The 24,086-nt window shown below is 44.2% G+C and overlaps 1 protein-coding gene and 1 long non-coding RNA gene across 5 annotated transcripts in view; one reads left to right on the top strand and one right to left on the bottom strand.

Annotated features, from left to right (window-relative positions):
* Positions 1-24,086, top strand: part of LOC134810421 (uncharacterized) — a 74,651-nt gene that overhangs the window by 5,157 nt on the left and 45,408 nt on the right. The window contains exon 1 of one of the 3 annotated variants that reach the window (XR_010158374.1): positions 18,567-18,696. The exons of 1 other annotated variant lie outside the window; for it this stretch is intronic. This is a non-coding gene — a long non-coding RNA (uncharacterized LOC134810421). Of the gene's footprint in view, positions 1-18,566; positions 18,962-24,086 lie in introns of those variants that run through there. One more of the 3 variants, XR_010158373.1, reaches the window with a different exon arrangement.
* On the bottom strand, positions 15,063-18,511 carry PRR15 (proline rich 15). 2 transcript variants are annotated; one of them, XM_001164721.6, is made up of 2 exons: positions 17,966-18,511; positions 15,063-16,156 (listed from the first exon to the last, which is right to left on the bottom strand). In XM_001164721.6, the coding sequence occupies exon 2, from the start codon at positions 16,009-16,011 to the stop codon at positions 15,622-15,624; it is 390 nt and encodes a 129-aa protein (XP_001164721.1). In that variant the 5' UTR covers positions 16,012-16,156; positions 17,966-18,511; the 3' UTR covers positions 15,063-15,621. The 2 variants fall into 2 exon arrangements, with proteins under 2 accessions (XP_001164721.1, XP_003951024.1); XM_003950975.6 differs by lacking the exon at positions 17,966-18,511 and adding an exon at positions 16,587-17,742.

The raw sequence follows: 24,086 nt of genomic DNA, 5'->3' as shown, positions 1-24,086 counted from the left end.
GACTCCTAACGCCAGTCTCTGCCCTTCCTCTTCACCTGGTCTTTGCCCCTTTGCTGTTTCTGTGTTTCCTCAGCAGTGGCAATTAGTTGACTGAGTGTATGTGAATGATTATCCAGGACCCACCTAGGTAATCCAGGATAATCTCAAGATCCTTAACTTAATTATAACTGCAAAAACCTTTTTCCAAAATAAGGTCTTATTCACAGGTTCTGGAGGTTAGGACATATCTTTTTTAGGTCCATTCCATCCACTACAGGTGAGATCCCAGTCTCCAGGTAACATTCAGTTCTTCTGTTCTCCCTCATTCAGTAAGCCAAAGAAATAAACATAATTCACTGGTCCTGTACTTAGGGAACTAAAATCTGGTTGGATATCCATAATAAATCCTTTAACACACACACACACACACAAAACCCCCAAAACCATATCATGAGAGTTGAAGAATATAATAATGCAATAATGTCATAACATAAATGTGATTAAAAAGCAATCTAGTCGGATAAATAAGACTAGCATATGTCTCATAATTAGAGAACAATTAAACCAATAACATGGTCAAAAACACACAAAGAATATCAACAGAGTTCACATAAAAAGATATAGAAATGTTCCAAGAGATGCTGAAGCTCACCTATAATAGAAATGCAAATTAAAAATACTCAAGATATATACCATTTTTTACCTATTAAGTAGTTAAAATCCAAAAGTTTGATAAGACTCTCTTTGGCAAGGGTATGAGGAAACAGCTCTTTCGTACATTGTTTGTGAGTGCTGTAAGTGAGTATAACCCTTATAGATACAATGTGACAATATCAATAAAATTTATCTATAAAAATCTGTGGGCCAGGGACAGTGGCTAACGCCTATAATCCCAGCACTTTGGGAGGCCGAGGCAGCCAGGTCACTTGAGCCCAGGAGTTTGAGAACAGTCTGGGTTGTGAAGTAGAGATAGTGAAACCTCATTTCTACTAAAAATAGTAGAGGTGCAGAGGTGTTGGTGGTGTAGTGGTTAGCATAGCTGCCTTCCAAAAAGGACAAAAAGTAGCCAGAAATGCTGGTATGCACCTGTAGTCCCAGCTACTTGGGAGGCTGATTTGGGAGGATCGATTGAGCCTGAGAGGTTGAGACTGCAGTGAGCCATGATCATGCCACTGCACTCCAGCCTGGGTGACAGAGCAAGACTCTGTCTCAAAAACAAAACAAAACTGTGAAATCTATACTCTTTGACCTAGGATGCCTTCTTCTAGAATTTAATTTTACAGATAAACTTATCAGTTGCAAAATCTATGTTCAAATTATTCTATCTAGCATTGCCTTAAAGAGCAGAATATTGGAAATAAACCAAAGATTTTACAATAGGAGGCTGGGGTTATGCCTGTTAGCGAAGGCAGAGAGCTCCAATGGGCTGGAGTACAAGGGAAGTCTTATGGGAATGATGAGTCCCAGGGCTCAAGCTTCCCCTTCATTGTCCTTGTCTGTCACTCTTCTCAAACAGCAATCATCTTCCAACCCAGTTGTGTGTCTCTACACCCTTGATCTATTCCTGACCTCAGCTTCTACAACAGCCTTCAGCATATCATGGAAAGATTGAGAAACTCTCTCTGAGGTCTATTGCTAAGGAACATATTGAAACACATGCCCACTCTTTCCCAGAGGCTATCCCCATCAGGCTGATATAAACATGCAAGCCCCAAATCCATCACAGCCAATAAAGCTATTCACTGCTCACAAGGGTCTGCATAAACAAACATGCAGTTACCTGGTAAGTCTCAGTGGTGACCTTCTGGCATTTGGCATCAAAGAGCCTGATAAACCCTGAGTCTATCCTTAAGAGGAAATATAGGTAAATGCTTGCACATACACACACTCACACATTCAAATACACACATTCACAACACACTCACTCTAAATAAAGTCCATTAGGAATCAATTTGTCAGAAAAAGCCTCATCATAAATTGCCCCATTTCAATGTCTTTGTGTTTCCAGACTCTGAGTTGATCATTTTTGGAGCAGAATTAGAGGCTAATGAAAACAAAACAGAACAAAACCATCCAGGAGCAGTGGGTCATGCCTGTGATCCCAGCACTTTGGGAGGCCAAGGTGGGCAGATCACTTTGAGGCCAGGAGTTCAAGACCAGCCTGACCAACATGGCGAAACCCCAGCTCTACTAAAAATACAAAAATTAACCAGGCGTGGTGGTGGTGACCTATGGTCCTAGTTACTCAAGAGGCTGAGGCATGAGAATTGTTTGAACCCTGGGAGGCAGAGGTTGCAGTAAGCTGAGGTTGTGCCACTGTACTCCAGCCAGATGACAGAGCGAGACCTTATCTCAAGAAAACCCAAACAACAACAACAACAACAACAAAACCCTCCAGAAATCCACAAAGGATTTGAATTCAGAAGACTCAACTTTTTAGGACTTACTAGCCATGAAACCTTGAGTAATCGCTTAATTTCTTGGAGATTCCATATTTCATCAAAAACATGCAGAGAAAAGTAGTATCTGCCAAATAAGTTAGATTCTGCTTTTTTTAAGCCCCAAACTTAGTGGCTTAAAATGCCACCAGTTAATTTTTTTGCACAATTCTGCAAATCACCGATTTGGAGAGGGCTCAAATGGATGGTTCTGGTCTCATCTAGGCTCTCTCAAGCATCTTCAATGAGTGCCCAGGTTGGTTGGTGGCCAACTAGTCTCAGGTGGCCTCAGAGGGACAGCTGGTCTTGGCTTCATGTGGTCTCTCTCTTCCAGTGGGCTAGCCCAGACCCATCTAAAGTTGGAGGTAGGGTCTGAAGAGAGTGTGGAGGCTGACAAGACCCTTTGAAGTCTGGATTTGGTGTTATAAACAGCATTCCATCATCCCAAAATTCCTATATTGAAGCTTTAACCCCCAAAGTGGCTGTATTTGGATATAGGGCCTATAAGAAGATAATAAAGGTAAAATGAAGTCATAAAAATGGGGCCTTGATCCGATAGAACTAGTGGCCTTATAAGAAGAGGAAAAGTCATCAGGGATCTCTCTCTCAGCACACACAGAGAGGAAAGACCACACGAAGACACAGTGAGAAGGCAGCCATCTTCAAACCAGGAAGAGAGGTCTTACTAGAAATCAGCAATAATGGCACCTTGAATTTGGACTTCTAGCCTCTAGAACTGTGAGAAAATAAATGTCTGTTGTTTAAGCCACCCAGTCTGTGATATTTTGTTTTGGCAGCTCGAGCAGACTAATAGACTTGGAGTTGGCATAATATCACTTCTACAACATCTATTAGCCACAGCAAGTCATGAGACTAGCCCCACAGACAAAAGCTTAAGAAATAGACTCCACCTCTTGATGGAAGGAACTGCAAAGTGATGTAGCAAAGGGGTGTGGATTTAGGAATAATCATCAAACACGCCTGCCACAAACTTCTTGTATGGATCACATAAATCATGGGTATGAGAGTGCTTTCTAAATTGTAAAGCCCTACAGATTGTCAGCTATGATCAGCATTCTGGCCTCCTTGGCAGCAGTTGTGACTACTTCTCAGCTACTAGGCCAGGTGGAGTGGATTGTAGATGCTTCTGCATGGCACGTTTTCCTCAGGGAGTTTTTGTAAGTTGTTGCCTAATGAATGAAGTCCTCTAATTCTTGTTATTAACCAGAGAGGTAGTTATGATTAGGACAATGTATTAGTCTATTTTCACACTGCTATAAAGAACTGCCCAAAACTGGGTAATTTATAAAGGATAGAGGTTTAATTGACTCACAGTTCAGCATGGCTGGGGATGCCTCAGGAAACTTATAATCATGGCAGAAGGCAAAGGGGAAGCAAGGCACCTTCTTCACAAGGTGGTAGGAAGGCCAATGAATGCAGGAGGAAATACCAAACACTTCGCCCCCATGATCCAATTACCTCCACCTGGGCTCTCCCTTGACATATGTGGATTATGGGGATTATAATTCAAGATGAGGTTTGGGTGGGGACACAAAGGCTAACCATATCATTCCATGGCCCCTCCCAAATCTCATGTTCCTTTCCCATTTCAAAACCAATCATGCTTTCTCAACAGTCCACCAAAGTCTTAATTCATTCCAACATTAACCCAAAAGTCCAAGTCCAAAGTCTCATCTGAGACGAGGCAAGTCCCTTCTGCCTAGGAGGCTGTAAAATCAAAAGTAAGTTAGTTACTTACAAGATAAAATTGGGGTACAGGCATTGGGTAAATACACCCATTTCAAATGGGAGAAATTGCCCAAAATGAAGGGGATACAGGCCCCATGCAAGTCTGAAATCCAGCAGGGTAGTCAAATCTTAAAGCTCTGAAATAATCTCCTTTGACTCCATGTCTCACATCCAGGTCATACTGATGCAAGAGGTGGGTTGCCATGGCCTTGGGCAGCTCTGCCCCTGTGTCTTTACAGGGTACAGTCTCCCTCCTAGCTGCTTTCATGGGCTGGAATTGCGTGTCTTTAGCTTTTCTAGGTGTACGGTGCAAACTGTCAGTGGATCTACCATTCTGGAGCCTGGAGGGCAGTGGCCCTCTTCTCACAGCTCCACTAGGCAGTGCCACAGTGGGGACTCTGTGTGGGGGCTCTGACCCCATATTTTCCTTTCACAATGCCCTAGCAGAGGTTCTCCATGAGGGCTCCACCCCTGCAGCAAACTTCTGCCTGGGCATCCAGGCATTTCCATACATCCTCTGAAATCACCAAACCTCAATTCTTGACTTCTGTGAACCTGCAGGCCCACCACCACGTGTAAGCTGCCAAGGATTGGCGCCTGCACCCTCTGAAGCAATGGCCTGAGTTGTATTTTAGCCCCTTTTAGCCATGCCTGGGACACAGGGCACCAAGTCCTGAGACTGCACAAAGCAGCAAGGCCTTGGGCCCAGCTCACAAAATCATTTTCCCCTCCTAGGCCTCTGGGCCTGTGATGGGAGGGGCTGCCATGAAGCCTCTGACATGCCCTGGAGACATTTTTCCCATTTCCTTGGCAATTAACATTTGGCTCCTTGTTACTTATGCAAATTTCTGCAGTCAGCTTGAATTTCTCCTCAGAAAATGGGTTCTTCTTTTCTATCACATCAGCAGGCTGCAAAATTTCCAAACTTTTATGCTCTGCTTCCCTTTTAAACATAAGTTCCATTTCCAAACCATCTCTTTGTGAATGCATAAAACTGAATGCTTTTAAGAGCACCCAAGTCACCATTTGAATGCTTTGCTGCTTAGAAATTTCATCTGCCAGATACCCTAAGTTATCTGTCTCAAGTTCAAAGTTCCACAGATCTCTAGGGCAGGGGCAAAATGTCACCATTCTCTTTGTGAAAGCCTAGCAAGAGTCATCTTTATTCCAGTTCCTAAGAAGTTCCTCATCTCCATCTGAGACCACCTTAGCTTGGACTTCATTTTTCATATCACTATCAGCATTTGGTCAAAGCCATTCAACAAATCTCTAGGAAGTTCCAAACTTTCCCACATCTTCCTGTCTTCTTCTGAGCCCTTCAAACTGTTCCAATCTCTGCCTGTCTGTTACCTAGTTCCAAAGTCACTTCCACATTTTCAGGTATCTTTATACCAGTACCCCACTCTACTGGTACCAATTTACTGTATTAGTCCATTTTCACACTGCTATAAAGAACTGCCCTGAACTGGGTAATTTATAAAGGAAAGAGGTTTAATTGACTCACAGTTCAGCATGGCTGGGGATGCCTCAGGAAACTTATAATCACGGCAAAAGGCAAAAAGAAAGCAAGGCACCTTCTTTACAAGATGGCAGGAAGGAGAATGAATGCAGGAGGAACTACCAAACACTTATAAAACCATCAGATCTCATGAGAACTCACTCATTATCACAAGAACAGCATGGGGGAAACTGTCCCCATGATCCAATTACCTCCACCTGGGCTCTCCCTTGACATGTGGGTATTATGGGGATTATGGGGATTTAATTCAAGATGAGATTTGGGTGGGGACAAAAAGCCTAACCATATCAGACAGCAAGCTTGCATTTTTGTAGCTAGAAAATACTAAAAATAAATATTTCAATGAGTATCTCACTCAATGAGTTTGAGAACAGGAAGTCTGATGGTCTGATGAATAGAAGAAAGGAAGGATGCAAATCAGATTGGATTTAGTGATCTTGTCATCCACACTTACCACTTCCCTGAGAGAATGACGGGAAAAGCAGGCTGCTGACTAAGGGGTGATCTGTGGCTACAGCCTTGGACTTTTTCCCATTGAAAGAGCTTCCCATGGGTCCTAAATCTGTGCCTAGGTTCACAAGCGTTCCTCTGCAATAGACTGATTGCCAGAGGAAGAGAACATTGTCATTCCCTGATTATCTCCTGTCCTCACACAGAACTTACAAGCAGAACTCTCATTGATAATCATTATAAAGAGAGGTAATGCTGTAGGAACAGATAGACTGGCCAATTAGTGCCTCTGTCCCAACTGAGAACAAGTTAACTTGCACAGCACAACACATTTCAGAATTCTCCCACTGCGGAGGCTAGACATGGCCTCTGGCTTTGGGATGGAAGAAACTTGTCCCCAGGAAGTGAATCTGTATGCCTTGAGAACTCAAAGAGGTTGAGAAGATGAGAGGGTAAGGAATAGGGCTTGCAGAAGAGAAAAATCCTAGTTTGGCATGCCTCTAGGATCTCTAGGGAGAATGTCCCACCCCATCTAGTGCTGCTTCAGACTCTGTGACTGCTTTTGAACTCTAAAAACTTGATGAGTTAAGAGGCAGAGCATCACGCTCTGATGGTCTCCTACCTGTTGGCTCAGATACGTGTTGGCCCAGAAGCAAAGAGGGTGAGTTGCTCAGGATGTGAAACATCTTTAATGCCTCCAGGTAAATAACACTATCTGAGATGTAATTAATTAACCAAAATATCTTGAAAGGCTCCTGAATGATCCAACACCAGTCTCTAAACTATTATTGTTCTTACTACACTATATTGCAGGGCAAACTTAAGATCCTATTTTCTTTCTGCCCCTACAGTATAATTCATTGCGTAGGACCTAATAGGCACATTGAATAACTGAAAGAATTAATAAACTCAATACATATTTGATGAATACTTAAATAAATGAGTATTTCTTTATATGCCATTCATTTATATGAATGACATAGCCAGGGCTTAAGCTTATGAAGTATGTGAAGCAGTAACAACATCTCTGTCTTCATTTTTGGCTCCAAGGCCCTCATACAAAGGCCTGTGTGTACTATGTACTTAATAAGTAATTGTTGAATTGCACTGAAATTATAAAGCCTGGAAATTAAATATTACAATACAAAAATGAAGCGTTCCCACAATTAAAGAAGGCAATGGGTAAAATTCTATCCTTAACTCCTAAGAAGCCCTAGCTCTGTGTCCCTGTATACTGAAAAGAACTGACTTCTTCCCTCGAAATAGTCTCTGGTTCCTGTAGTCTTGGCTATACTAGAGTCGGCAGTGGCCACAGCTTCCCTTTTCTGATTATATCCAACAAGGGAGTGTGTGGGATGCCATAGCACTTCCTTTCAGAACTCTCATGCCTTTTGAAACCCTCATTAGGCTACATCTCCTGCTCTGTAGTTGCCTAGGCTCCCCTGCCTCAACCTCTCCCTGTAATTCCTGAGAACTGTCCTTATTATAAAAGAAACTTAGAATACATCCCAGGGTGAAGATGTGAGTAGCTGCCTTCAATCAAAACACACTCTTCAGCAAACTTGGCTTGAGAGAGACTTTCTGCAACAGATGGTAGGCCAAGGCTCTAGGCTTTAAAATGCCCCCAGGGACCTGCCAAGGAGCCACCTGAGGCCTGTCTTAATTTCTCACCATCATTGCCTCTGTGAAGCCATCCCAACAAAAAGTTCCCACCCACTGTACAGAAGTGAAGAGCTAGAGTAAACCGTGTGGATTGTGAGAATGAAACTGCTTCCTTGTCTTTCTTCTGTTTCTAGGATAAGAAATGCAGGGAGGATGGTGATTCTCAGGTCTTTAGAGATTTTATTGTTGAGAAAGTGGTGTTCTTGTAAGTACCCTAAGCGATGCCTAAATATTGCTGAAACTCACCATTGCATTTCCCCATAAAGCCAATTGCCTCTTCATTTCTCTATTTCACCACCTCCTTGGAAATCTGGGAACACTTTAAATTCATTCACTAAACAATCTCAGGCTCAGGATTCATTCTTGGACATAAAGATGACAACATAGAGTCCCACTATCCTTTTTTGTCATCTCAGGGACCGAATGTATAGTCCCCTCTTTTCCTCCATCTCCTAGACCTTCTCCTGTGTCAACTGTCCTTGATTTTTTGGAACAAAGACATAATCATAGTTTTCTAAAAAGCAGACTTCTTGAGATTCCTAGGAAGTGGATCCTCCAAATTCTAGATAGTTTTTAAAGGAAAACATTGAAATAGCTCCTTCAGACCAACTTCAACCCATTCAAGAGCAAGAATTTAAACAGCTGTATTATTGAGGACTTTTAGACTGTGTCATTCGTCTTTGAGAGATATGCTTTTATGTGCACTTAGGTCATGCAAACACCATGAAGTGGTGTTATCACATGCATTTACTAACAAGGGAAACAGAATCAGAGAGGCTAGTTAACTCCACTCAAGTTCTGTTTATGTATGGTTGCTCAAGCAGCTGAAGTGTCCTGAAAATCACAGGAAGTCTGTGAAGAAAGAGCATATATCAAGAGGTTCATCAAGCTCCTGAGCTCTTGGAAAACCTAAACCCCCGGAGGATTTCTAAGTGGTGGAAGGAACGTGTTGTAAGACCTGGAGGTAGAAGAGAGATGGTGATCAATGAACTGAAATGAGCCTACTTTCACTTGAATGGAGAGTGTTTGGAGAGACGGCAGGGAGAGAGAAAGAGAGCAAGAGAGAGAGAGCTGGAGAGAAATGGGCAAAGGCTGGACCAAGTAGGGCCCTTCAAGAACTTTAAATGATCTTGAATTTTATTTTGAGGGGATTGTCTCATAAGAGTGTGTTAAATAGAAGAAGGAGATGTCATAAAACTGATGCAGCCTGGTCCTCCTCATACTGTATTAACCCAGTGGTATTTCCTATGATATTTTTATCCATGAAGCTCAAAGCATTTAATGATTAGTGCTTTAGGACCTACTGGTATACAGTAACCAGCAACTTTTGCTGGTGGGGCACCATGGCATCTTGTCAACCAATCAGTGGGTCATGGCCGAGTCACTTCCAATAAGGTTTGAGTGGTTGGAGAGAAAAGGGGTTATTCTTTGAGCACTCTGTCTCAGTTCTAGGGGTAGTGGCTGCTCATTGGCATGAGCAATATATTCTTTAGGGTTCCCTTTACTTCTTAGCAATCAATCTTTGCTATGTGTAATAGTTCTTTATATTAAATATACTCTGTTCAAATTACTATGTGGCTTCTCTGTCCCGATTGGACTCTGACTGATCGACAACCCCCAGACATTTCTCTACCTGCCAGACATAACCTGCTTGCCCAGAGGAGAAAAGATTGTGGCCCTGCTAAGAGCTACATGCTAGCTGCTTGTTCTGTCTGAAGGGTCCACTTCCTTGTAGATTAACCAGGAGTTCATGAAAGTTCATAAGGAATGAACATTGCCCCCTGAATTTTCCTGAGCTCCATGACTAAAATGGCAGAGAGACATGAGATCATATTTATATACTATAGTTCCTGCTGGGGGATAACACAGGCTTATAGATGTGTCTCAACAGGGTGATCAGATCTGCTTGGGAGAAGGAGGCCCATAGCAGTTAAATAGAAAGAGATTGTTGAGTCTTGAAGGCTATTGAGGATTTGCCAGGCAGGTGGTGGGGAAAGAATATACCCAACAGAGGCAACAGGATTGACAGATATTTGCAGACATGGCAAAGCACAACCATGCATCAGGGGTTGTCTGTCATGTGGAATAGCTGGACATGGTGAAGGGGTTTGACCTTATCCTGCAGGATTTCAAACAGAGTATGGAGAAGAGTGAAGAAACAATTGTCTTCGGGCCTCTGTGCCTGGAGGGAATGAATTCTTGACCTAGGAAAACATCATTGGGAATGGAAAAATTGAGTTTAAACAGAGTAGACAATCAGGTGGGTTGACAGACTTTTGGACCCTTAAGAGCTAGTTATGAGGAACAAATGAAGTAATAGACACGAAAGCACACTTTTTGATGCTAATCGACTATAATAAGATATTTCTTCCACAATTTGATTCTGAAAATGAATAATGAGGCTTCATGTTCCTAGATAGCAGGATTACCCCCAATCATTAGGCCAAATGGCAGTACAGTGGTGGTGGCATCCGTAACACAGTTTATACTTCTCAGCCTTCCCTCCCATCGCCCCACTTAACAATCAGTACTGGACAGCTGGTGCCTTTTGTTTTCAAAGTGAACAATGAACATTTTATGAGTTTACTTTTACAACGAGTTGCTCAGAATAGGAGAATACTAAATCAGAGTTTTAGAGCAGGAATATAAACTAATTCCCCAATTTTACAGAAGAGTAGACTAACACCCCATCAACTAAGATTTATGTAAGAGCAAGTCAGAGAGAAGACTATATTCAGGTGTCTTGAAAACTGCAGTTTTCTGCTGCTATCCTTGCAGGGTGTCAATCAAGGGGCATGCTTACTGACTGGCTACTAGAAAGAAATGCCTAATTCAGGATACTTATAACTCTAGGAAAATTCCTTATTCCTTTTTTTTTTTTTTTTTTTTTTTAAGACAGAGTGTTGCTCTTGTCGCCCAGGCTGGGGTGCAATGGCACGATCTTGGCTCACTGCAACCTCCGCCTCCCGGGTTCAAGCGATTCTCCTGCCCCAGCCTCCTGAGTAGCTGGGATTACAGGTGTGCGCTACCATGCCCAACTAATTTTTATATTATTAGTAGAGACGGGGTTTTACCATGTTAGCCAGGCTGGTCTCGAACTCCTGACCTCAGGTGATCCACCCGCCTTGGCCTCCCAAAGTGCTGGGATTACAGGCATCAGCCACTGTGCCCGGCCACAGGAAAATACCTTCTTAAATGTCACAGGGAGGTCCAGCATTGGTCCCATAATCCCTACTTAACCAGCAGGTGAATCAGTGTCTGGTTCTTCTTAGGGTTAGGGATCTTCAGTTTCTTTAAACTGAATCTTCATGATTTTAGGGCCAGAAATTTTTATTTCCTGTGTAAACAGTCTTGTTCCACACCTCAGAAACAAAGACACTCCATTCGTGGATCTCATTATTGTAGAAGATTATGCCAACAACTTTGACATAATTATGAGTCTATCATTTCATCATCTGTAGTACAATTTTGTTTGAAAGCACAGCTGATTTCCTTGCTTTGAATTCCCAGAAGGACTGCTTTTATTCCACTGTCCATCTTATTTATCATGGTTGACAGCTATTGCCATTTCTAAATAAATGGTCAACTGTCTTCTTCTAAGGCAAGATCTATTTAGCTTCCTTACATCCTATCCGCTTAGTGGTCATATTCTCTCACCATGAACACTATTCATCCCATGTTCCAAATCTGCATGGTCTTCTTCTAACAAAGTGATTGGCAACACACTGTGCCTGCAGGAGTCCGGGAAGGCTCACGGGCCTCCTAGCAGCCCCTTTTCTGTATCCCTGAGCCTCATGGGAATGCATGTGCAATGCCTTGGAGGCAGGGTAAGAATGGGGTCAGGGAGTACAGAGAACAGGTGAGAAGAAACATACTGCAATGGGACAGCCAGCCCATCAGTGACAAACTTTGCTGCGGGTTCCACACTTGTTTCTAGTCTATGATATTTGTTTCTTGTTTTCTTTTGTTTTTTATTTTTGAGACAGGGTCTTGCTCTGTCGCCCAGGCTGGAATGCAGTGGCGCAATCTCGGCTCACTGCATCCTCAACCTCTGGGGCTTAAGCAATTCTCCCACCTTAGTCTCCCAAAGTGCTAAGATTACAGGTGTGAGCCATCGCACCTAGCCTTAGTCTATGGTATTTACATGTTGACATCCAAATGTATAAAATATCTCTGGTCCCACTTTTTACTTGTCATGGAGGTAAACGTAAATTTATCTCAACAAACAATCTCCCACATTTATGTTATAATGAAACCCTCTAAAAATAAAATAGACTTGAAAAAATCCATTTTCCTTACTATATCATGCTAGCTTTTTGTGTGCTTGTTTCTAGTCGATTGACACTTCTCAGCTGGGGAAAAAGAATATTCTTTCTCTCTTTTTTCATAAAACGTCTCTTGGGGTCACTGAATATGTGTCCTTTCACTTATTTCTTTCAAGTTTACCTTTCATTTGAAATTCTGTCTGCTCATTTTTAGTATTTGCTTCTTTCAAGGCACCCAAATATTCTTCTGCGCATCTCAGGAAAAAGCACTATTTTTGACAAAGCTTTTAGCCAATGCTCATTAGGTTTCTATTTCCCTTCTAAGGACTTGGCAGGACTAGAATTGCTGAGTTCACATAATGTTTCGAAGCAGAAAAAATATTTCCAGGTGTTATACTAAAGGAGAACTCCTAATTGCATATGTAAAGTCGGGTTTGTGCTTTTGAAATGCAAGTCAGAATGTGCTGAACAATAGAAGTACAGACACAAAGGAACGTTCAGGTGACCTGTAATATGAGTCACTGCCCAGCCACCGATTTTGCAAGGAGAGTCACTGGGGCAAAAACTACCCTTTGTATATAATTATCGTGGTTACAAAAGTATGTAGCAAATACACTGCTAGAGTTTTGTTCCTTTTTTTCCCATATCTTTGGAAGTATAGTGTTAAAATTTCTGATATGGCTCCAAATTTGTGAGTGAAATTTCATTTGTAAGATAATTTAAAGAAAAGTTTCTGACTGCAAATTTAATTCAGCATTTTTTTTTACTATAAATTATCTCAAGGTTAAAAAAAATTAAATCTGTATATACTATTGGAATGTAATTAAACATCTGTAAAGCACATAAATCCCAGCAAGACACGTCGTCAAATTCTCTCATCTTCCTTATGCTCTTTCTATCCCACCAGTTTTGCTTGGTTTCTGATTTCACTGAGTTGGGATTAAATCAGTGTATTCCTCCCACTGCATAATTTAGGACTGCTTTAAAACGATGTAATTACAAACCTCAATGGCAGATTGTGAATTGCATTCACTGTCATAACTGCATTAGTATGGTTTTAAATTCTTTCAGAACAGTGGGGTAAAGATGTCATGTTAATATGGTAATAAGTTCCATTGCTCTACTATATGTCTGCTATTGATTATCTGCAGCAATTGTAGATTTGGATGGGATCCAAAATTAGACACAGAACCTTGAAACTTGCCAATGTTTTGTTCATCTACAGTAATTTTAAAGAAAAAAGTTCTTTAAAACAATAAAACTGGATGAAAGGGTTAGTATAGGATTTTAAACTTATGTAATTGCAGACTTAATTTTATAAATAGGTACAGTCCTGATCTATCGGTCTTCCTGAAGGAGGGAGAGAACATTTTGGGTAGTTACCTACTCTAATTTTGATTACTTTCTACGGAGTGAAATTAAAATACTTTTTGAAGGTTTTCCAAAGCCTTATTTGACAACATTTGCTATATTCACTCCCGTTGCTCTGCCAACCCCCAATCCTGTCCCTTATCATGAATTCTTTTTTCATGCCAAGTCTCAATTCCCTCTTCTTTTTCTGAATCTAGAGATGGTAGGCCCATTTAAACTGAATGTAGTCTGCCTCATCCAGGAAGCCCACCTGGATGAGATTTTGGTCACATACTTTCCAGTTTTACGTATACAATGAAAATGTCTTTTCATGCTTAAAAAAGTCCTCTCACATACTTTCTTTTAATTTAAGGTGTTCATAACCTCTAGATAAACACTTTCCTTTAGTGTAAGGCCTTTGGTATGTGGAAACTCATGTATCAAAATTAGCTGTATTATTCTGCTGGCACCAAAGCTTGATTCATAATTTAAATTCATTTCAGCCATCTTCATCAAATTTCTTTGTTAAATTTCTTTTAACAATCGACATGTTTTGCTACTTTATAAATTACTAATTTGGGAGAAACAAAAAAATAGCTTGTCTACATATACAAATCGAGAAGCTATAATTAAGTTCCTGCTTGTCATTATCTACAAAGATATACACTTTGATCAATATAATTTTCCTGCCATGCATTTCTGGGTGTTTATAAATGAACTGAATTGTGGTGGGAAAAGATCCCAGTGCCTCTTAACGACTACAATAACTCTCTTGTAATTTTCTCAAAGCAAATGGTATTCGTTTACTCTTTTTCTTGAAGTTCATAATAAAAGCGAACAGTTTTTTGTTAAGAATCTTCAGGTTGTTAGATCTAAAGGGTCTGAAACTAGATAAATGCATACTTTAAGGAAATAAGCTTTTAAAGCAAAGGGGTGGGGAAAATACCCCCACCTCTTTAGCTGCGCAGAGTTCTTTTTTTTTTTTTTTTTTTTTTTTTTTTTTTTTTTTTGAGATGGAGTCTCCTTCAGATGCCCAGGCTGGAGTGCAGTGGCACGATCTCTGCTCACTGCAACTTCTGTCTCCCAGGTTCAAGCAATTCTCCTGTCTCAGCCTCCCGAGTAGCTGGGACTACAGGTGCCTGCCACCACGCCTGGCTAATTTTTGTATTTTTAGTAGCGACAGGGTTTCACCTTGTTGGTCAGGCTGGTCTTGAACTCCTGACCTCAGGTGATCCACCTTCCTAGGCCTCCCAAAGTGCTGGCATTACAGACATCAGCCACTGTACCTGGCCTTGTTTTTTAATTTTAGACAATCGTTGGTAAGTTTAACAATGGATACTGAAAAGGATGTATTACTAGCATTGTAAGTTACTATAGTCTATGAAAATGCACTGAAGTAAAAGGTGAATTTAGGAATAATGAATTGGTACCTCTCTCCCTTCCTCGAATTTGGTTGATAAATAGGGATATCTGGCTAACAAGTTCCAGTCCAGGTGTTGCTGGTTTCCAGAAATGTTCTCTTCCCTGCAGCTTTCCAGTAGTCACTGTTATGTTGTGTGGCAAATGATTAACTCTCACCTCGGACTTTGCATGCCTGCTTTTAAGTATGATGGGATTCAGTCTTGGAATGGAAAAAATACAAAAGTCACCTTAAGTCTTACAGTGCAAGGGTTTTAATAGTCCACACTAAAATAGGCTGTACAGTTTTGTAGTTTACCATTCAAAGCAATCCTGCCTTATTTTAAAATGCTTCTCCCCCACTCCTTCACTTAAGGTATAAGTCTACCCCTAAAGTGCATTTCTCAGGCATTAAAAACAGCACTGTGATTTGCTTTCCACAGAGTCCTAAATAACAGCCACCTTCTTCATTTGAGAGGCTACAGAGTTCAAGCTGAGCTGTGACAGGAGCCAGGGGGCCAGGGCCCCAGAATAGCTTTTCGAAAAAAAATAATTATGCCACCCTCCTCCGCGGCAGGTATCTTCTCTTACCACAAATAAATATTTAATGCATCCTTGGAGTCATGAAATATTGAGAACCCAATTGACACTTCAATTTCCAGAAAAATAAAATCACGAAGGCATTGTGTAAATATTCTGAATTTGGTGGAATGAGACAACACGTAAGGGGGCGGGCCTGAAGTCTCGGGTTTGGAACTGGGGGTTTGGGGTAGTGCTGGGTAGGCAGTCCTGGAGCGCGCAGGCTATTGGGCTATTGCTTGTCCTCGTGGGGGTCACCAGGAAAGCCTGCCTCCTCCGGGGACCTGCCCGCCTCCGGGAGCAGCGTGGCGCGCACTTTCCTCTTCTCCTTAAAGCGGCCGGAGCGCGAGATCTTCAAATTGCGGCGGCTGCTGCCGGATTTGTCCCCGTATAACTTGTCTGGTTTGGGGGGCTCGCCGGCGCCCCCGAGGAGATTGGGGTGCTGGTTCTCCCGGGAGCTGCTGGTCCAGTCCGGGCTGGGCGGCGCAGGTGGCGTGGGCTCCCCGGGAGCGGGCTGGGCGGGAGGCTGCACCCCCACTGAGGCTTCCTTGCTTTTCTTTCTGCTGTTGGTGAGCGATTTCCACCAGGGGCCCGAGCTGCCAGCACCGCCGCTGTCGGCCATGGCCGGAGGGCCTAGGGGCTCCCGGCACCCAGATGGAAGGGCCAAAGCGGCCCCTTTCTGCACGTGGTCTCCGGCCGTTCACTCCACCCTTTCCCCGGCTTGCCACACGTGGGCTGCGGGGTGGATGCTGAGGCAGCGGCCTGTGCTGGGGAAGAAAACAAAACTTGGTTACTGGGTTGGTTGAAGTCACGTGCCCCCCCAGTCCCATTTCCTCCCTTATGCTGTCTGGCACCGGATCGGCTAGGGTCGGAGCGACCCAATCCCGTAGCCACGTAGCCCACATTAGCATTAGACGCCACTGCGCCCCATAGGGTGCTGGCGGAAGTGTCTTCCAGGGCACCATCACCTGGTCTCTAGGCTGAGCCTTGAACTCTTTGGCTTCAACCTTTGCCTTTCCTTCAGGGGAAGTGCAGTGCAGTGGTCAGCGTGCCCGGGGGACCCAAGGGACGTTCCCACCCCTCTGGATCAACCCGTCTCTAGAGGGAAAATGACCGCCCTGTCCACACTGCTTGACTGTAGATGGACGCCAAAAGGTGACCCATCCGACCCAGGGCGGCCTCCCTTTGGATAAGCACCTGGGAGGAGGGCGCTGGGAACCAAGTGCATCCTCTCTACAGGTGAACGGTATTAATTAGTCCATGGTCAAACAGTCACGAAATTTCCCTCCAAGATTTGCCCCCATCGACTTTCGTCCCAGGAGCCTTTTCGATGAGATACTTAGGAGAATTTATATCCCAGTAGGAGAGAAGGACAAGCTTATGATATTTGTTTTGGTTCTTTTAAATTCTGCTTTTGACCACTTCTGCCTTGTGACTTTCAAAGAAGCATGTCTAGACTTAACTTCCCTTGAAAAACCGCCATCCTAATTCTTCCTTTTACTCCCCAGAGCCCAATCTTGCGTCTTTTTGAAGTCACCCCCGGCTGACGGTTGAGATGAAGCCAAGTATCAAATGGCCTCTTCCCTTAGTTTTGTATTAAAATATGCACCGAGTCTGTACGACGCAACTCAACTCTGGAGAATTTCAGTTACAAAATAAAGGCTTCTCTTCTTTTCCTTGTGCAATTCCCTTCTCCCAAGGAGAAAGAACGCAACAAGGAACTCCGAAACAATGTGCTTCTTCCCCAAGCTTCTAAGACCCCCCCCTTTGAAGAGCGAAAGGCCGCTTCTGAGCACTTAGGTGCGGGTACAGCAAGCGAGACTCCCAGCCCACTTTCTGTGCGGGGTCTCTTGGGCGCTGCCACCAGCAACGCGCGGGATTCGCCTGCGCCGCGGCTCACTTCCAGGTTTCCGCTCGGCTCCTTCCCAGCCCACGCGCCGGGCGCTCCTGGGATTGGCGATCGCGCTGGAGAGGGAAACTTCGGCGGTGTTTGTTGTAGGAGGTTCTCCTCCCGGAACCGCCAGGGAGAGGAAGTCTGATCGCCTACGGGAGGCGGCGGGGCGGCCTCGGCTGCGCCCCGAAACCGCAACACCGGCTCCTCCCCAGGATGCCCTGAGGACACACTCGGGCAGCGACTTGAAAACAATACAAGAAAAAACGGCCAAAAGTTCTTTCGGTACAAAAGGCACCCACGCCCTCAGGCACAATTAGCAACTGCGTCTGCAAACATCCCATTCCCTCCTACTTTGCAGATCGGAAAAGCAACCCGTACCCCCAAGTCATTTACTAACAGTGGTGGTAAGGTGTCCTGATGCTGCTTCCTCTCCTCTAACCTACATTTTCTTCTTCACAATCATCAACTTTGTGAGCACGGAAGGGCTTTGTACGAATTGCGCAAGGAAAAGATGGCAAATTACGCAAAAGTACAGAAAACGGAGTCCTGGAGCGTCCGTGGTTTTCAGCCTCTCTTAGGGCTCCGGGAGGCGGGTACCTGGGAGGTACCAGGCAGCACCCCAGGGTGACCCCCGGGGCCAGGCTCTGTCTCGGCGGACGCCGAACCACCCCCAGTCGCTCACCTGCTCGGGCTTAACAGGACCCGGAGGCCTCGCGCGGTGAACGCGGCCGAGAGCACGAAGGGGGCGCGCTCGGGTCAACCTGGAAGCCGGGGCTCGAGTCCCTGGGCGCGGACTTGGAGAGATCAGGCTTCTGGAAAGTGTACACGTCGGAATTCCCGCAGCCCAGCTAAATCAAGTGCTGCTGCTGGTCTCCTCTGGCACCTCCAATTTCTGCGCGCTGCGGCGGAAGCCCGGGGCTCGCAGCGCAGTCTGTTCTGGTCGGAGGGGGCGGCGGCGAGGGGCCGCCAGAGTCGCTGCCCGGGTGGAAGGTCCAGGCCGGCTTTCCGGGCTAGTAGTGTTTCATTCGCCGGCGCGTCCCTCTTCCCTGCTAGCACCGCCCGGGAGCCGGCTGAGAGATGGGACCCTGGCTGTTCACTCCGGCGCATCGAACTTGCCTACGCGTCCGTAGGAACGCAAAAAAGACATCTGCCCACCTGCTGGTTATTTGCCAAGTGATTCGGGAAACCAGAACCCTGGGGCAGCTGGGGGAGAAGAGAAAATAACCCAGGAGGCGGTCACCGCTGCCACAGGTGCAGGTAGGAACTTCGCGTTCCCACCCTCCAGGGGAGGAGATTGGATCAGGCGCCAGCCTTGAGGTGTCTGATTGGAGAAAAGCTGTGCAGCGCCGCTCCCCCGACCGACTCCTTGAGAAGAAACGGCGGAGACCTGAGACCGGGAGGCCGAGGCTGTAGGTGGGCTCCGCTGGGTAAAAGTTGCCGCAGCAGCTGTCCCTTGGCCCCATCCCGATTTATCTTTCCCCCTTGCTTTCCGGGTCCCGGGATCCCAAGTTTTGTAACTAACGGGAGCGAATCCACACCCGAGCAAAATGTTTGCGAGTTTCAGGCGCCCTTAGTTGAAAGGCTGTAACGTAATTAACAAGTCCGCTGTTTGCCAGCCAGGCGCCGTTGCAGGCGCTTTCTGTGGATTGTCATTTATTTCTCACAGCAACTCTAGGAGGTAGGTATTGTTATTATTATTATTCTCACTCGACAGGCGAGGAAACCCTAGCACGGGAAAATGGTTGCTCAGGGTTGCCTGTCTGGTACGTGGCAGAGCAGGGTTGGAACCCAGGGGGCCTGACTCTAGCTTCTACGGTCTTAACCACCACAACCTGCCAGTCTGAGACTCTTAACACGACTCAGTGAGGATGTGAATTTCCTTCTTTCAGGCCTGGAAGTCCATGGACAGCCACCCAACGAGGGCAGTGTAAATCCAGCCCTGAGCCACTGCAGGAAGTGAACCGGGGATTGCACTCCTGGTCACATAAGAGTACTTTTTTTTTTTTTTTGAGACGGAGTCTCGCTCAGTCGCCGAGGCTGGACTGCAGTGGCGCGATCTCGGCTCACGGCAAGCTCCGCCTCCCGGGTTCACGCCATTCTCCTGCCTCAGCCTCCCGAGTAGCTGGGACTACAGGCGCCCGCCACTGCGCCCGGCTAATTTTTTGTATTTTCAGTAGAGACGGGGTTCCCCGTGTTAGCCAGGATAGTCTCGATCTCCTGACCTCGTGATACGCCCGTCTCGGCCTCCCTCCCAAAGTGCTGGGATTACAGGCATGAGCCACAGCGCCCGGCCAAGAGTACTTTTTATTCATTTGACATAAAGATATTGGCACAGGGCATTTTCACTAATGAAGGCAGAGGTGCAGCTTGCTTCATCTTCCAGGATGCTCTTGTTTCAAAAAACGATTTTGATGTTCCTTGAGCTCATATGCAAGCATAACTCCCCTGAAGGACTGGGTGTGGAGCAACTGAGCATCTCTGTTGTGAAAACTTTTTGCAGTATAAAAGCAGTGAAAGACAGCCGGGCAAGATGGCTCAAGCCTGTAACCCTAGCGCTTTGGAGGCCGAGGCGGGTGGATCACATGAGACCAGGAGTTTGAGACCAGCCTGGCCAATATGACAAAACCTTGTCTCTACTTAAAAATAATAATAAAAAACAAGGTGGGTGTAGTGGTGCACGCCTGTATTCCCAGCTATTGGGGAGGCTGAGGCACAAGAATCACTTGAACCTGGGAGGTGGAGTTGGCAGTGAGCCGAGATCCGGCCACTGCACTCCAGCCTGGGTGACAGAGTGAGACTCTGTCTGTAAAAAAAAAAAAAAAAAGAAGTAGTGAAAAACATACTGCCTAACTCAAATAATTTGCAATATAGAATTAGTAGAAAAAATTTTTAGAGAGTATTTCAATTTGTGAAAGATAAAAATATGAATATATTATTTACTTTTTAGTTTGGGATTCTTTGAATGTTTATGATATGCACAGCACGGGGTATTTGGAAGTCATGCATTTTTATATGTTTCTTAGGATTACTTTTAGAGCATAAACTTTCAATCACAGAACCAGGATTGAACAAAGGCAGGCCACCAACTTTGAGGGGAGAATGGGATAATTCATCATAGTGCCATTACTTTACAGATGAAATTGAATCATGGAAGAATGCCTTTATCTGAGGAGTCATCACCACTAGGGAGCTATGGAGCTGGGTTTTTACATTGTTTGTTGAGCATATGGGTGAAAATAAAAAATTCAGGAAAAGAAAATAAGTTCTGCCAACTGGCTCCTCAAGTGTGATTTTAACAAAAGGGTCAACATTTTACTAATAAACAAACCTCTACTGACTGCTGAAATTAACAAAAAAACTTGATTATTTTGCATGCCCTTTCTCATTTATATTCAGCAACTTTGAACTTAATAACAACATCTTACAAATAACCCTTGTGTACAGGGAGGACATTGAAGGAGAGACATGAAAACTGAGGAGAGATTAGCTGAGATGCAGAGTGGGTGAGCATTTCAGGTGGAGGAAATAGCGTGTGAACAACTTGGAGGTGTGAAGAAATTAAGGTTTCTTGAGAGGCAAAGAGCAGGCGCGTGTGATCTGAGTGAGGAGAGGGAGCTGAAGCTGGAGAGGTGGGTGTGACCAGACCATTCAGGACCACAATCCACTAAAGAGGAAGAACATGGTAAGATTCGCAGTTAAATGTTGTGCAGTGGTGTATAAAGAATGAATGGGGCTGGGCGCGGTGGCTCATGCCTGTAATCTCAGCACTTTGGGAGGCCGAGGCAGGTGAATCACGAGGTCAAGAGATTGAGACCATCCTAGCCAACATGGTGAAACTCTGTCTCTACTAAAAATACAAAAATTAGCTGGGTGTGGTGGCGTCCTTCTGTAGTCCCAGCTACTCAGGAGGCTAAGGCAGGAGAATCGCTTGAACCCGGGAGGTGGAGGTTGCAGTGAGCCGAGATCGCGCCACTGCACTCCAAGCCTGGTGACAGAGTGAGACTCCATCTCAAAAAAGAATGGGCCAGGCGCAGCAGCTCACATCTGTAATCCCAGCACTTTGGGAGGCTGAAGTGGGAGGATTGCTTGAGCCCAGGTATTTGAGACCCGCCTGGGCAACATGGGGAAACCCCCATCTCTACAAAAAACAGAAGAAATTAGCTAGGTGTTGTGGTGTGAGCCCGTAGTCCCAGCTGCTTGGGTGGTGAGGTGGAAGGATCACTTGGGCCCAGGAGTTCCATGCTGTAGTGAGCTATGATTGCACCACTGCACTCCAGCCTGGGCAACAGAGAAAGACTTAAAAAAAAAAAAAAAGTGGATGGTAGAGGGGACAAAATGGGGCAATCAGGATACCAGTTAGGAACTGTTGGGAGACTTTAGGTGGGATATTCTGAAGCCTGTAGTACAGTGGTGGGAGTTGATTTGGTGGGGGATGAAGATAATTAGGTGGATGCAACAGGAATGTTGGAGATAGAATCAACAGGGTACTATTTCATTTAATTCCTACAAATAAGGAGATTGAGTTTGACTAGAAGCTGAGAAGGGAAATACTTTCACAGCCTTCCCTGTGACTAGGAGTGGCCATAGTGATTCAGTTTTGGCCTATGGGGCTGTAAGGAAGACTTCTGGAAATGCTTCTTTTCCAGATAAAGGACAGAACCTCCTGAGAGAACATCTTTTGCCACACCCTTGATGCTTGCATTTAAGCACAGCATGAGGATGTGACGTCTGGTGTGGCAGCAGCCAGTGAGGCAGCAGGGATGGGAATAGGAGATGTCATGCTAAGGATGATGGCATGGGAGTGTGGAAGTGTCTGGGTCCTCGATTACACCATCCATTCCCTGAGGGAACCCTGGAACCACCTACCTGTGGACTTTTAGTTCAGTGAGATCATACATATCCCTGTGGTTTAACCACAGATTTAAACAGTTTTCTGTTACTTGTAGCCAAACCCATTCCTACTTGGTAAGGACTATTTTAGTTAGAGGAAGAGACGATATTGTCCAAAAGGGAAAAAAGGTAATATTGCCACATTTTTTTGGACTAATATGAAAAGTTCTTCCCAGAAGGAGGATTTAGTGAAATGTTAAAGTGATGGGCAAGTTTTTAGAGGCAGAGAATGCATCTGTAAAATTTTGAGTTAAGGGAATGGGTAGATAAAACATATATATAGTGCATGGATAAGTAAATTGGGGGTAAGACCAAAAGGTGAGGTTCATCAGATTATCTGAGATATCAATGTAATTTGACTTTTAAAGACAGTGTTAAACAATTAAGACTTATTTTTCTCCATTTTTGCATCTAGAACTGTTTTAATCTCTCCCCACCAAGACACACACACACACACACAGACACACACACACACGGTTAGTATTACAAGTATAGTTGTGTTCTGTAACTATTGATCTGGGAATCATATTGTTTGGTTCTATAAGGAGGACACGGTCTGGTCCTACAGCTCTGTATTGTTAAGCTAGACATCTTACATGATAGATGCATTTAAAAGTTGATTCATCTATTTAGTTAATAGTAGATGACTTTTAATGTTACAATATTGACATATGCTTTAACTGGACAATGCTTACATTTCTTAATTTATCTTGTCATTATTTTTCAAAAATGCATTGATGATTTGGGTGAGGACACATTTTTTCTTTTTCTTTAAAAAAATTAGCACCAGGCCTGGTGGCTCATGCCTGTAATCCCAGCACTTTGGGAGGCCGAGGCAGGCAGATCACCTGAGGTCGAAAGTTCAGGACCAGCCTGACCAACATGGAGAAACCCTGTCTCTACTAAAAATACAAAATTAGCCAGGTGTGGTGGTGCATGCCTGTAATCCCAGCTACTTGGGAGGCTGAGGCAGGAGAATCACTTGAACCTGGGAGGCGGAGGTTGTGGTGAGCCAAGATCACGCCATTGCATGCCAGCCTGGGCAACAAGAGAAAAACTCCGTCTCAAAAAAAAAATTGCTTCTTTTAAAAAATTAAATTGAACCTTTAAGTGCAATAAATATTTATACTCAAAGACAATAGAGAAGGAATTATTAGAGGGCAAGCATTGCACTAGCAATTAAAATCAGATTTTTACAGGTTAACATGGCATCTGCTCTCTTAGCAAATCTGGCATTGAATGGTAGGTTGAGAAATGTATTATCTTCCTTTGAAGCATCTGTATTGGGAACTAGGCAAAGAGAAAAACAAGATGAGAAATTTAAAGAAATATAGAAATCTAGCTAATCAAAATGAAGAAAATAAGAATCACCTATGTTCTTTTCATTCAGGGATGAGCCTGGTTAATGTTTTGGTGTTAGTCCTTTTGAGCTTTTTGCCACTTGTTTTCATGTTTACTCTTTTCATTTTTTCCTTTCCCTACCTTTCTTCATTCCTTTCTTCTATGGACTCCTCCAGCTTTTGGAAATTAGGCATGTATCTCTCCTGTCCTTTTTCTTTATAGTCATCAGTGTATGAGTAATATACGATTTCTTTTCTTCTTTCTGTGTATATGCATCAGTGTTGTGGATTTAGAGAGTGGGGATTTTACCCATGCATGAAATTGGAATCCACTTTTTACAGCATCTCATCCTGTACCTTGTCAGGTTAACACACATGCACATCTAGAAGTTCAAAAATTATAGTCACAAAACATTACTAATAATTTCAGTTCTACACATTTTCCCTGAGTACTACTTGACCTAAGCAAGGCTGATTTCTTTGCCCAATGCCACCTTTCTCTGCAATTCATCAACACCAGCTGACTCTTCCTGACCCCACTCCTAGTCCCTGTGTCTCACGAGCCCTTTCCCT

Source organism: Pan troglodytes, chromosome 6, assembly GCF_028858775.2.
Source record: "Pan troglodytes isolate AG18354 chromosome 6, NHGRI_mPanTro3-v2.0_pri, whole genome shotgun sequence".
Lineage (NCBI taxonomy): Eukaryota > Metazoa > Chordata > Mammalia > Primates > Hominidae > Pan > Pan troglodytes.
This window is presented reverse-complemented; position numbering and strand designations above follow the sequence as displayed.